The following is a 12,988-nucleotide window of genomic DNA, read 5'->3' as shown; positions in this document are numbered from 1 at the left end:
TGAAGGTTATGCAACTGAGGCAAGTCACTTGGCCTTTCTCAGCCCCAGTGTCATCTGGAGCATGGGATTTTAAACAAGAAATCAGGTCTGTAAAGCAGCAGGCAGGCCAAGACCAAAAATAAATGAAGTTCTTTCTGAGATTCCCAAAGCAGGGATAGGTTTGGAGCTTCGCTTGAGTGAGGGTGCTAACCGGACCCTCTGATGGGGGCTCTGGAAGGGCTTCCCAGAGCCTAAGCAGTGACCTTCTCCATTGCCCTGGTGATACTTCTGGTCTTTCCTCCTCTGCTTGGGTACAAACTTGTTACTTCCATAGCTTACCAGTCCAGTGCCCCCACCCAAGAGGGCATAGATTCAGCCAAAGTCCTCCCACATTATAAGAAGGCAGACTGGCCCAGCCCTCACCTCTTTAATGCCCTCTTGGCTATTCCCCTTATGCTCTTTCCCAAGCCTGGAACCCAAATGAAGGGGAGAGAGAGTTACCCATCCCCACCCCACTTCCCTTCTGTTGCCTTTCCAAGGGTCTTCTGAGTCACTAGCCCTACAGGGATCTGAGGCCAATTCAGGCAAGATGGGCCCCTCTCCCCAAGGATACATGAAAAGAGTCCAAATAGAAACATTTTAATTGGTTTATAAATTTGAAGTACTTTCCACACATCCTCCCACTGGCTCACCTAATTTCACATATGCCCAGGTTATAGGGCACCCTTCTCATCCCCCAGTAGAGTACTGGGATCACTAAAGCTCCCCTGCTTGCCTGAGGGGGTGTCAAGGGTTTAAGGAACAGACTGGGGGGATGGGCAGGAGCAGGGGTGGACTAACCAGTAAGCACAGTATACACCAGCTTACAGTAAACCAGGTATGCACAGGCTTAACTGTGTGTACTTACTAATTGTGTACCTTGCTTATTGGGTAATCTGTCCCTGGGCAGGAGAACTGGCTACCTTAGAGGCTCCGGGAGAGGTAAGCTCCAACCCCACCAATGGAAAAGTCTGGGACAGCCTGAAAGTGGTGGTCCTTATTTAACCCCAAGTCCAGAGCGGCAAGATTGAGTCCACCCTGGCCGAGGTAACAGTGTTAGATCCGGTCCCACCCTTGGCAGTGCCAGGGTGCCTCTTTACAGTCCCCATGTGGCAGCAGTGGTGGCAGAGGCAGAAGCTGACTTATTTCAGATTGCAGTACAGATACAGGGACACAATCATGGCAGCCAGCTGGTGGGGGAAGAACAGGAAGAGATGAGGGGACATGATCAGGCGGCTGGGTCCTGAAGCTTTAGACTTCTGCTCCCCAGAGACCCCTCTTATATGAAGCTCTGTCAGAAGTCTGTTTTCTCCAGAGAGGCCTCAGAGATGGGTCAAACCACTTACAGCCCAGGGCCCAGTGGGAGTATCCCAGCCCCAGCCTCCTCATCCCCTTACCTCCAGGACCGCAATTCCGGCTGCCACACCACCCACAGTGACTGCATGGGTTCTGATTTCATAAAGAAGCTGCTTGAAGCAACCCTTGAGGGGAGAGAATAGAGCATCTGTAGTCAGCAACTGCTCCCCAACCCCATTTAGCACTCCAAGGCCAGCAAAGAAGCCTTCCACCCCTTCCATGCCAGCTCCACACCTGCACAGAATCTTTCTCAGCCACTGTCACTTTACAGGGCTCATTGCTGGTGCTGTTCTTGCAACAGTATGGTGGCAAGGTATTTCCTGCCGTGTAGAAGGGAGAGTCCACAAAATCTGTGTAATTGTTGAAGCCACAACAGTTGAGCTGGAGACAAGAAGGGAAAGGAATCAGTGGGGCCTTGCTTCCTTCTCCCTATCCTGAAAATCTCCCCCAGCCCACCTTACCCCTTTCATGGTGATGTTCCACACTTGAGAGAAGTCGTCCTGGCTACCATAGTCTTTCTTGATGGCGGGCACTACTAGCAACGTCAGGAAGTTCTCAGCCTGGGTGGGGCAGGCCAGTGTTTAGAGGCTGATAGGGAAGGTGGCCATTTACAGGTCATGGCCACTTTCAGGGCTTTGCCTAATCTGCCTCCCTTGCCCCATCCCAGTCCTCACCATTGTGGTGTATACCAAGGCGACCACAGCAGCTGCAACCTCAGCAATGAAGATGATGAGGAGGATGGAGAAGAACTGAGTGGGGAACAGGGGTCTAAGTTTTAGGGAGACAATCCGTTGTACCCTCCTTGCCCTAGCCCACCCCCTGTTAAAAGGAGGGAGAAGCCCCCTTCGTTGAGGCTTCTGGAGTCTAGAGCAGGGTTTGGAGATCCCCAGGGTCTGGTGTCAAGGGTGAGGGGACCCGGGGCCTTGGTCATTGGCCTATGCAGCCAGGTCTAACACACCATCGTGAGGGCGCACTTGCTCTCTCTGTGAGCACCGTAGCAACCCAGGAAACCAAGAACAAGGAGCACAGCGCCAGCTGCGATGAGGAAGTAGCCCACGTTGACAAACTGCATGGCAGTGGACGACGTCGACCCGAAGATCTTCAGGAAGGATGGCCCATCAACCGATACCCAGATGCCAACAGCCAGCAGGGCCACACCACACAGCTGGGGACAGAGAGGTCAGGCAGGCCTTGAAATAACATTGGCAACCAGCTGCCTACCCCACAGCTGAGACAGGGAGATGGGAACCTAGAAATTTCCCCCTTTATAGGCTAACAAGTCTAGAAACTCATCCTTCAGGGAGGGGAACATCCTCTAGAACCAGAAAGATGGGAGCTGGGACACCCATGGTCAGCACTATGTTGCATACCCGGGCAGATATAAATGGCATTGGGGGTTCTAGAAATGTCTACAATGGTAGAGGGAGGGGCAGAGCTCTTTCTCACTACTGCTAGGTTCCTGCTACAGAGCTAGGAATGGAAATAGGCAGGTGAGGACCCAGCCCATTTCCTTTTCGTGCTATGGGTGCCAGGTACACCTTTGTCCTCTGATAGGCAGAAACGGGTGGTAGCATTGAGCAGGCTCAACAGTCACCATACCAACAAAGGTGGGGCAGAGGTTTACACCTGCTCCAAACCTTGGGGAGTGTGGCAGTTGAGAACAAGGGACATCTATCCTGAGGCCCCACTTGGCTCCCCACCAGAATCTGACCCCAGGCCTGCCCCTCATCCAACCTAGACCTCTCCTTGCCTCACAAGGAGAAATTGAGGTACCAGATGGGGAGTATAGCCAGAGCTGCTCTTAGAGGCTACCCTGCTAAATCCCAAACCTGAGGGGATCTGTGACCCAGATGGTGAGGTCACTGCCCAGCTCCCACAGCTCTCAGAAGAAAGCCTTGCTGACCCAGAGTTTTGTCAGATGAATCAGCCTCACCCTACCTTGGTGCCCAGACCCCATTTTCCAGCTACAGAAACGGAGGCTGAAACCAAGTGTGAGGCGGCAGATTGTGGCTGGATTCCAGGCATGTTTGCCTAAGAACAGAAAGCTGGGCTTCCAGCCCACAGGGTCAGATTTCAAGGAGTCTGAGGCCTGCCCTACCCCGCCAGGGCCTAGGAATAGGGGCCAGAATCAAACCGGATTTGCCTTTAACCCCCTCTGGCAGGAGCCCCTGCTCTCCAGCTCCCCAGGATCCTGTTGCCTCCTCCAGATTCATGGATAAAAGCTAGCTCCTTGAAGCCCAAGGCACAGACCACATCACAGTCAGAGAGTCTACCTACCCCAGCCTGATTTCTCCAAACTGTCCACATGCCAGTGTCTCCACTGCCTCATCACTTACTATAATGTGGCTCTGAGGTCTGCTGACACACTGTGCTAAATCCAGTGGACACATCAGAACCTTATCTTCCTTGACCTCTCCCATATCTTTTTCTCCTTCCTCCTCTCCCACTGCTCCTTTCTCATCTCCTTCATGGTAACTATTCCTCTGCTCAGCTCTATGTTGGGGTTTCCCAGAGTTCACTCTCACCCATACCCATGGTTTCAGTGACCATCTATGTGCACATAACTTTCAAACATCCATGTCCAGCTCCGACCTGAGCTGCAACCCTGCTGTTTACACAAGTACCTTTGAGAAATCCCCCAGATGCTCATGCCAGAGCATCACCTCAAAGACCCTTGTCTCCCTTGCCCCTTCTTCCATTCCTCAGCTACCATCTGAGAGCTTTGTCATTTGTCCACTTTTCCCCAACACCAAGGTTCACGCCTCATTGCTCAGCTTCCTCAAACATGCCCTATGCAATCTGTTCCTGGTTTTCAGAGCACTGTCTGGTTTTATTATCTCTGGGCTTATTAATGCATGTTTTACAGCCCCCTCCACCTACCTACCTAGTGCAAATTCCTAGCCTCAGCTATTTCCTCCAGGAAGCCTTCCCTGACCAGGTTGGGTTCAAGCCCCGATTATGGGCTTCCAGAGTTCCTGTGCTAAGCCCAGACATACTGTGTGCCCTGCTGGACCTGAGACACTCAAGGGCAGAGAAAAGCCTTGCTCACCTGTGACCCCAGCACTCAGCACTGAGTCTTAGGCAATACATGTTTGTGGAATGAATAAGGGCTGCCTGCAGTAGATCCTCTGCTCTATTGCTGTGCTCTTTGACATCCCTGGGCCCTCTCCCCTTTCAGCTCCCCAGCATAAAGAAGCCACTGAATTCCCTTCCACACTAAGTAACATTAGGCAAACCCCTTCCCCTCTCTACCTATATATTCCCCTCCCCAATACCTATAAAAAGGGGAGAATCAGCCAGCCTGCTCTGTCCTACCCTGCCCTAATCCTGGGCTGAAGCTTCCTGGAAGGGAGAGGACTCCCCTAAGTATCTCCACCCCACCCATATGCAGCAACCTGGCTGCTACCAGGATTAGGACTCAGCATTTGGGGGACCTCTACACCCTACTCATAAAGGGAAACTTTCAGGACAGAGTCTGTGCATAGCAGTCCCCCATTCCCTAGCTTGGACTCTGCTGTGGTTGTGACCCGCTCTTGTAGGGAGCCCCACAGAGCCCACAGCCCCCATACTTACAAAGATGAGCAAATTGAAGAGGAACATCATGGTCTTAAGGAAGCTGAAGCACTGCATGGTGGCTCCTAGGAGGCAGATGTGTGTGAGTCGGGGCCTTGCTTCCCACTTTCCACAGCCTTGGCTGTTCCTGGCATACGTATCCTAACATGCCAGACTCCAGCATCCTGTACCCATATCTCACCAAGCTTCCTACACCTGGACTCTGACACCTCAGGACTTCCCCCAACACCCTCATCATGACACCCGTACCCCTCTATACTAGCCAGGTCCTCTGCCAGCACCTGATACTCTGAGATCCTAAGATCCCAGGTTCCTTCACAGGCACCCCAAGCCTGACCCCAAGTCTGTTTATGTCCCTCCCTGGTACCTGTATACCCTGGGCCCCTCTCCAGACCAACCCCAGACCCTTCTAGAACTCTCCCTGTGGCCCTTCCAGCTCCCCAAATCTATTTGCAGGTTGATTTCTCTTCATAAGATAATCCCTATCCTAGGCCATCACCTGTTCAGGGATCTTGGGAGCTCAAGTTCCGGAGGAGGGATCAGCTGAGGTTCCAGAGGGGACAAACAGCTCCAATGAGCTACCACCGAGAGAGCAGAGAGGGATGGGGCTGGCTCTCACACACCACTGCTCACCTGCAGGCGGGGCAGGCGCTTTAAAGGCCTCCCTTTACCCGCCCACCTGCCCCACCCGAAGCCAGGGTCCGCCTCCTCTTGCCCCTGCTGCCCCCTGCTGCCTGGAGATTTGTCCCCATAGCACTGCAGCAGCTGGTCTCCGCCTGGCAACACCAACCATGGGTCTTTGGAATGGGGGAGGTCTGGGGATGGCACAAGTGTCCCCAGAGCTTCTGTGTGCCCTCCATGCTTCTTACCCTACATCTGCTAATACATTCATACATATTCCGTGTGCTCACAGGCACACATCTGCCCAAGCTGCCATCCATATATTCACATATCAAACACAAAGATACATACTTACACACCTACTAGTGCTCGTGAACCACCTCAATGGCACCTAACAACAGCAGTGCTCGTGAGCATACAAACACACACACACACACTGAACTCTTTGAGGACTGACTCCCAGCCACAAAGAAACAACAGAACAAGTTTCTCACTCTTTCTCACACACGCACACACATATATACTCACTCTCAAGGAAAAACGAAGGTTTGGCAGCCTCTGCTCCCTCTCCTGAGTAGCAAACACCTCTCAGACCTTATCCCTCCACAAAACCCCAAGTTCCCCATCTTTAACCTCCCTTCATCTTTCCTCCTCTCCCTTCTCCCTCCCCACCCTTCTCTCTTTTTCCCTCTCTCCAGTCTATTACCTCTGTCTCTGTCCGTGTTCCAGGTTGCTGTCCTGAATTTGAACCCCTGCCTGCCTCTGTGTGATTGCACCTCACAGCCCCTCAGTTTCCTGATGTATAAAGTAGGGGCGATGATAGGCCCTCCTTGTAGGATTGTTGTGCAATTAAATGTTGTCAAGTGCTCAGTACTGACAGCAGGTGGCACCATGGCCCAACAAAGGAGTCATCCCCCCGGTTCTAGGGCTGTAACCCCATCTTCATTCATCCTTCCCTGCCTCCTGTCCCACTTCTACTCCAGCATTCTTGATGTAGAGGTACTGGTAAAATTCTGGCTTCAGAGGCATTCAGATCAAGTGCTCAAATCCTGGTTCTGTCATTTATTACCTGTGTGACCCTTGGGACATTTCTTAAATTTGGTTTCAAGTCTGTTTCTTGGTCTGTGTAATGGAATAGTTACAGAGTTTTAAATGAGACTTCCTCCTCACTCTAGGATATTAATAAAGAATGACCACAGACTGAGGGTCAGAGAGGAGAGAGTCACAGCTAGAGGAAGTCTGGGGTGGAGGAAGTGGGGTTTGGTTTTGTTTGTATAATGGAAGGAGGCAGCTGAAGAGACAGGAGAGATGGGCTAATAACCCTAAAATTTGTGTAGATCATGTTTTAAATGCGTTACATATATTCGGTCCTTTTTTTCCTTCACAACAATTCTATGAGATAGGTTCCCTTTTTATCTTCATTTTAAACATGGGGAAATGAAAACACATGCAGATTAAGTAACTTGCCATGATCACACAACTTGTGAAAGAGCCAGGATTCAACCCAAGTCCAGAGTCTTAACCACCAAGCTGACTGTCTACACTGATGGAGTCTCTAAGGAAGCAGGAGGGGCTAGCTTCCAAAACGGGCTGGGGAGGAAGCCTTGGTCAGGGACCTGAGGAAGCAGAAGGGCAGGGGCTTATAAGTATGGTGGCTAGAGTCAATGGCAACAAGGTCATTTTCTAATACCGGGGGTGGCAGGAGTAGAAGCTAGAGGGGAGGGGAGGAGGTGTGTGTGGCCTGTCAGGGTGGTGCTAAGGGACCCACGGTCTCCCAGCAATTTCCTGCAAGAACAGAGAGAAGGTACAGGCTGGGAAAACAAAACAAAACAAAAACCAAACCTGTTGCCATTCAAGTTGATTCCAACTCAAAGTAACCCTATAGAACAGAGTCGAATGGTCCCACAGCGTTTCCAAGGAGCAGCTGGTGGACTTGAACTGGTGACCTTTTGGTTAGCTGCCAAAGCTTGCTGTACCTCTTAACCACTGTGCCAAGTGAAGTGAGAGGGAAAGGGAGAGGGGACTGAGGTGTGGATGAGAAAGGGGCAAGTCCAAAAGTTCACAACAACTTAGTGCAAAGCTAGGCAGAGCCACTGACTCTCCTGCCAAGAAAGGGGGTGAACCCAAGATTGGCACCTATTGCATCCCCAGGGGATCTAAGTGTGCCCCCATCTGCCTTGATTGTCTACGTGGCTTTGTCTTCCATCTTAGGAAGAACTGGGGCCAGGTCACATTCATCTGTGTCCCTGATGTCCAGCACAGATGAAATTGTCAGTGAACATTTTCTAAATGAGTGAATGATTAAGTGCAGAATAAAATCCATTGCCGCCGAGTCGATTCCGACTCATAGGACAGAGTAGAACTGCCCCATAGAGTTTCCAAGGAGCGGCTGGTGGATTGGAACCGCTAACCTTTTGGTTAGCAGCCAAGCTCTTAACCACTGAGCCACCAAGACTTCAAACACAGAATAGCAAGAGTTAAATGCTCCAGGTGGCTGTCCTAAATTTGAACCCATCTGCCTCTGTGTGATTTCACCTCACGCTACCTTAGTTTCTTTATATATAAATAGGGGTAATGATAGGACCTCCTCGTAGGGCTGTCGTGAAATTAAATGTTGTAAAGTGTTCGGTACAGTGTCTGGCACATAGTTGATGCTTAATAAACATTGTTAATATTGTTCATGTGAATGAGTGAGAAAGTGAGGGAGTCATTTTTCTTCTACTCAGAGCTCCTTTTCCTAAGGGGCCAAGCTGAACTGGTCTGACCCTTAGAGTAGTTCTTGGGCTGGCTCCAGGGAAAGGACTGTGAGGGAGCCTGACCCATGGGGAGGGGCTGGGGGCCCAGACCTGTGAAAAAGGCTACCACCCTTATACAGACTCCCTATGTCATAGAGGTCTCAGCTGCCTGGCCAGCAGCACCCCTCAGGCACACTGCAGCAGTTACCTGTGCCCATGGGGCCCTCCCATCTTGTCCGTAGCTCTCGGCCCCGGGGCCTGTGTTCCCCCTACCACAGGCCAGGTATGGGCCGGCACCGGCCCCGGTCCCCTAGGATGTTCAAGTGCAGTCACAGAAGGTACCGACAAAGCCCCCAAAACCTAGCTACCACCATTGCAGCCACCAGTCTTGCCACCATGGCTGCTGATATCAACTCCAACACCCACACTGCCACTGCCAGTATGTGGATCTTCCCACCGCAAGGTTAGTCGGGGGCTCTGGGCCAGGTGAGGCACTGGAAAAACAGAGCTGCTGAAGACCCTGCCTAGGCCCTCCAGAGAACAAATTCTGTGAAATACTACCCAAATGGTTGGGTCTTGATGGCAGGCATCTCAAAGGCCAAGAGCCTTAAGGAGGGTGGAAAGGCTGGATGAGGAGGGTTTGTGGAGGGGGTGAATCCAAGGGGCAGTAGAACTTCCAGAGTTTTTGCCTTCCTCACACCCTTCCCTCATATTCCTCTTCTCAGTTCTCAGGCACCTCTGTCAACCTGGGAGCTTTCTGATCCTCTAGAAATGCCAGAAGCTTAGCTTGCTCCAGACCTGCCTCTCTCAGGGGCCATGGATGATGAACAATGAACAAATACAGGCATTTCTGCTCCAACTGCCTTACTCTACTCCAAGGTGTTTTCAGCTGGCTATGCAGGGTGTTCAGGGTGTTCTGACTCAGAGTGACCCCCATAGCATTTCCAAAGAGCGGGTGGTTATTTGAACTGCCAACCTTTTGGTCCGCAGCCAAGCTCTTGACCACTGAGCTACCAGAGCTAAGTGTGCCTCTGTAATCAAATGTGCCTCTGGGGCTGGCTGTGAGTGTCAAGGTGTGTTTGTGATGGGGCACTGATCCTGATAAGAGGCATGAAGGTCAGGAGGGGGATGGGAAACAACCTGAAGGAGAGGGTGGGGAAAGGCTTGCCTGTGAGGAGGGTGTACCACCTTCTGTCCCTCAGACCCTTTCCAAGGTCACTGTTTTTCAAAACTGGCAGCTGAGCTGGGGTTCTTGGGGGAAGGGCAAGACTGAGGCTGAGCCCCAAAAGGGGGGGAGGGTGCTAAACTGTCTGGCCTGGGGATTTTCCATTTGGATTTCTGAGTGAGCACCTGTGTATCATTGGGAGTAACTGGGTTTCTATGGGGTGTGTCTTCATGAAGCTGGGTCTTGGTGGCTGGGAACATTGTGTGGAACTGTCTCTAACGTATGGCTTTGTACATGGGTTAGTGTATGTTCCAATGCCTCAAGATCTGACTCTGATTCCAGGGCTTCCTCCCCTGAGGGTTGGGGGTGGGAATAAACCCTGAGAACTTTGGCCTGGCCCCCTGGGGTTCATGAAGCCTGGTTAATGTCCTTTGCTGCCTGTGAGGGAAAAAATGAATTGTGTCCGTGTCCATTACTCCAAGGCTTGCCAGATACTGGGACCCTGAGGGAAAGAAGGGGGGAGGGTAGAGAATTCACTGACACTTCATACCCAGTCAGTTCTGGGTGGGAGCTGTGGCTCCTCAGGGTATTGGGGGAGGGCCGAACCTCAGTGACAGTTGGAAGGTGGCTGGGCTGGTGCTCAAGGCGCACAAGAAGTCCCACACATATAAAAACACATGACAGTCCACAAACACATACAGACCGACATGTAAGCACAAGTGGACTCCCAGACACACAACGCAACAAATACACACATGCATGCAGGTATGCACATAGACCCCCACATGACACATCTAACACCACCATACACATACCCACAAACATAGACACATACAAACATGCATGTACCCAGACACAAGCATATAGATGCAGACACATGCAATCACACTCATGCAAACCCGGCACACACAGACACACACTCACCAGACTTCCCTGCCCCCTTGGCCCCGGGACCCAGAAGCTTTCCTCCCCTATATGAGTACATGTGCATACCCATGCTTGTGTCTGTATGTATCTGTGCCTGTGAGTGTGTGTGTCTGTGTGTATGTGAAGGGGTGCTGAGCTGTGGGAACCCGATGACATCACCTCTTCTGGGTATTTTTAGATCCATCTGCAATGAAGGTTTCTCCACTGCCCCTCCCCCTCCGGATTTCCAATCCTCCTCCCCCTCCAGACTCCCAGAGGCTGCTGCTGCCAGAGGGCACCCACCACCTCAGTCTAGGTGACTCCTGGGTGACTGGGTACAGTTCATTCTCCCACAGCCTGGAAGCTGAGAACACCAGGGTTGCAGGCCAGAGGAGGGGTCTTGGGCAGCGCTGGGGCCTGGGTTAGGTGAGCAAAACTGGCTGGTCTTCAGCTCTGTGGTGTCTTGGCTTCTGCTTTTCAATTCGAAGCTCTGTCTCAGTCTCCACTTATTCATTCATTCATTTATTCCAAAAATATTGATTCCACAAATGAGCCAGGGGATGTGCTAAATTCTGGAGATACAGCAGTGAACAAGACAGTGGGAGCCCTTGGGAAGTTATGGGAGACAGACATTAAACAGATAAATCATACAGGCACTTCATTACATTGCGGCCAGGACTCCAAAAACTCGTAACTGGGGGCTTAAGTCTGGGATGATGTTCTCAGTCTCTTTCTCTCTCAGTTCTTCCTTCTCCCACTAGGTAGGATATAAGCTGAGAAACCAGAAGGGGGCACACCCCCTATCTTTGGACTCTTCACCCCAACAACCACATCTCCCAGAATTCTAGGGAGCAGTGCTTCCTTTTCACACTCTAGGCTGTGTTCCTAACACACACTAATCCATGCACAAAGCCACACATTAGAGACAGAGTTCCACACAATGTTCCCAGCCACCAAGACACAGCTGGGACTCAGCCAGCTGACATTCAAGTCTCCTGGGAGGCATGCCATTGTGCCCCACCCATAGATGAGATAACTGAGTGCTAACCCACGCCTCAAGGTGCCCAGGGAGCAACCCAGGGAGCGATGGCAAGGGGAGCGGAGGATGAAGTGGTGGCGGCACTGGGACTGGTGACACAGATGCAGCAGGGGCAGCAGGAGCAGGTCGGGGGGGTGGGGGAGCAGGAGGCAGAGGGGAGGATAGTGGCCCGAGGGGGCCATGCCTGGAGGACGGCTTCCAGCTCCAGCCAGCCTCGAGTAGCCACCAGAAAATCGGGTTTGGCAGCTTCAGCAGGTCGCTGTGGGGCTGAGGGACAGCTCCCGGAAGGCAGCCTGGGGTAGGCCCATCCTCCAGTTTAGAGTCTGGCCCAACTTCCGGGCTGGTGAAACATAATACTGGGACCCTTTGGAGTATGGGTGAACAACTCTGGGCTGGAGGCTGGAGCCTAGAGGTCGAGTCCCTGCTCCGCCCCAGTATCCATTGTGATCCTCGAAAAGCCCTGGCTCCCTTCTTGGTCTCAGTGGCCCCTCCAGGGAAGGGACTCTGTGAGATGAGAGTCAATACTCCAACTCCTGCCCTCCAGGTTTTCCTGAGCGTCTGACTCAGACACAGGAACACGCAACCAGTGGGTAGGGGCCTGACCAGACAGCATGTCCCCAGTCACCAATGGGTCAATGGACGGAAGCCTACATACAGCCCCACAGTGCAATACCACCAGTCACTCCACCCTTACCAGTGGCCCCACCCACACCCCACTTCTGGCCTCTGTTCCTTAACTCACCTTACTGGAAGGCTGAAGGGCCCTTTAGGGAACTTCCTGTATCTCTTTCTTTGGCTCCTTGCCCTGATATTATCCCCCTCCTGCCCCTCCCTGCCCAGGCCCTGCAGGTGCCCCAATAAACTTTCCCTGGGCCCTGGGGCAGGCTAGGGAGGAAAAGGAAGCTGATGGAAGGGCTGAGAAGGAGCCTGCTTTTCCTGCTACCCTCTGATATTGGCGTCCAAATGAGGTGTTTAGGAGAAGGTAGACTGGGCCTGGAACTGGGCCACCCTGGGCACTATTGCACCCTCTGCAGCCCCAGGGCAGATGGGAATGCTACCCTTCTATTCAGCCCTGTCCTTCCTCTGCCTTCAGAGAACCCAGAGAAGAGAGCCCAGAGCGGAAACTTGCAGCCTCTGGAAAACAAACAAAAACCCAGGCCAAATGAATCCTAGGTGTTGTCACTATGTCAACAACAAACTGCATTAAAAATAATAAAAAAAATTGTGAAATTCTAGATTTATAAGAGTCCACAGTCATGAAATCTTAGCATCAGAGAATTCTAGAACAGTGAAATCTGAATTGCAGAATCTTAGAAATTCAGAATTCTAGAATTCCAGAACCACAAGGTTAGAGTATCCTTGAATTGGAAGCCTTGAGAAGTCAATTAGTGAAGCCCCTACCTTCAGGTGGGTGTTTAAACCACAGGATTCCCCACTGGGAATGGGCAATGAGTTCATACGTAAACTCTGAGAAGGAGGAGAAGGAGGCAGACAGCTTGGGTCATATAAGCTCAGGGCGAGGTAAGATGCTTCAATAAACTTGACAGAAGACAGATCTCATCCATGAGGACATAT

The 12,988-nt window shown here is 51.8% G+C and overlaps 2 protein-coding genes across 2 annotated transcripts; one reads left to right on the top strand and one right to left on the bottom strand.

Moving 5' to 3' along the window:
* Positions 1 to 1,160: 1,160 nt before the first annotated feature.
* TSPAN1 (tetraspanin 1) lies at positions 1,161 to 7,478 on the bottom strand. Its single transcript, XM_064279944.1, has 7 exons — positions 4,948 to 7,478; positions 2,333 to 2,539; positions 2,049 to 2,123; positions 1,836 to 1,934; positions 1,609 to 1,755; positions 1,416 to 1,499; positions 1,161 to 1,208 (listed from the first exon to the last, which is right to left on the bottom strand). The coding sequence occupies exons 1-7, from the start codon at positions 5,002 to 5,004 to the stop codon at positions 1,161 to 1,163; spliced, it is 717 nt and encodes a 238-aa protein (XP_064136014.1). The 5' UTR covers positions 5,005 to 7,478.
* P3R3URF (PIK3R3 upstream open reading frame) lies at positions 5,478 to 11,310 on the top strand. The gene has a single exon (XM_064281906.1). The coding sequence runs from the start codon at positions 8,520 to 8,522 to the stop codon at positions 8,769 to 8,771; it is 252 nt and encodes an 83-aa protein (XP_064137976.1). The 5' UTR covers positions 5,478 to 8,519; the 3' UTR covers positions 8,772 to 11,310.
* Positions 11,311 to 12,988: the final 1,678 nt, after the last annotated feature.

Source organism: Loxodonta africana, chromosome 3 (genome assembly GCF_030014295.1).
Source record: "Loxodonta africana isolate mLoxAfr1 chromosome 3, mLoxAfr1.hap2, whole genome shotgun sequence".
Lineage (NCBI taxonomy): Eukaryota > Metazoa > Chordata > Mammalia > Proboscidea > Elephantidae > Loxodonta > Loxodonta africana.
The sequence above is the reverse complement of the archived record's forward strand: the minus strand, read 5'-3'. Positions and strand labels throughout refer to the sequence as shown.

Bases quoted from the DNA above. Each gene is read 5' to 3' on its own strand.
- TSPAN1 (XM_064279944.1), bottom strand. From the start codon at position 5,004: ATGCAGTGCTTCAGCTTCCTTAAGACCATGATGTTCCTCTTCAATTTG. The intron at 2,124-2,332 runs GTGTGTTAGACC...TTCCCCACTCAG, and splicing joins GCAAGTGCGCCCTCACGATG to TTCTTCTCCATCCTCCTCAT. The intron at 1,935-2,048 runs GTGAGGACTGGG...TGCCCCACCCAG, and splicing joins CCTTGGTATACACCACAATG to GCTGAGAACTTCCTGACGTT.
- P3R3URF (XM_064281906.1), top strand. From the start codon at position 8,520: ATGGGGCCCTCCCATCTTGTCCGTAGCTCTCGGCCCCGGGGCCTGTGT.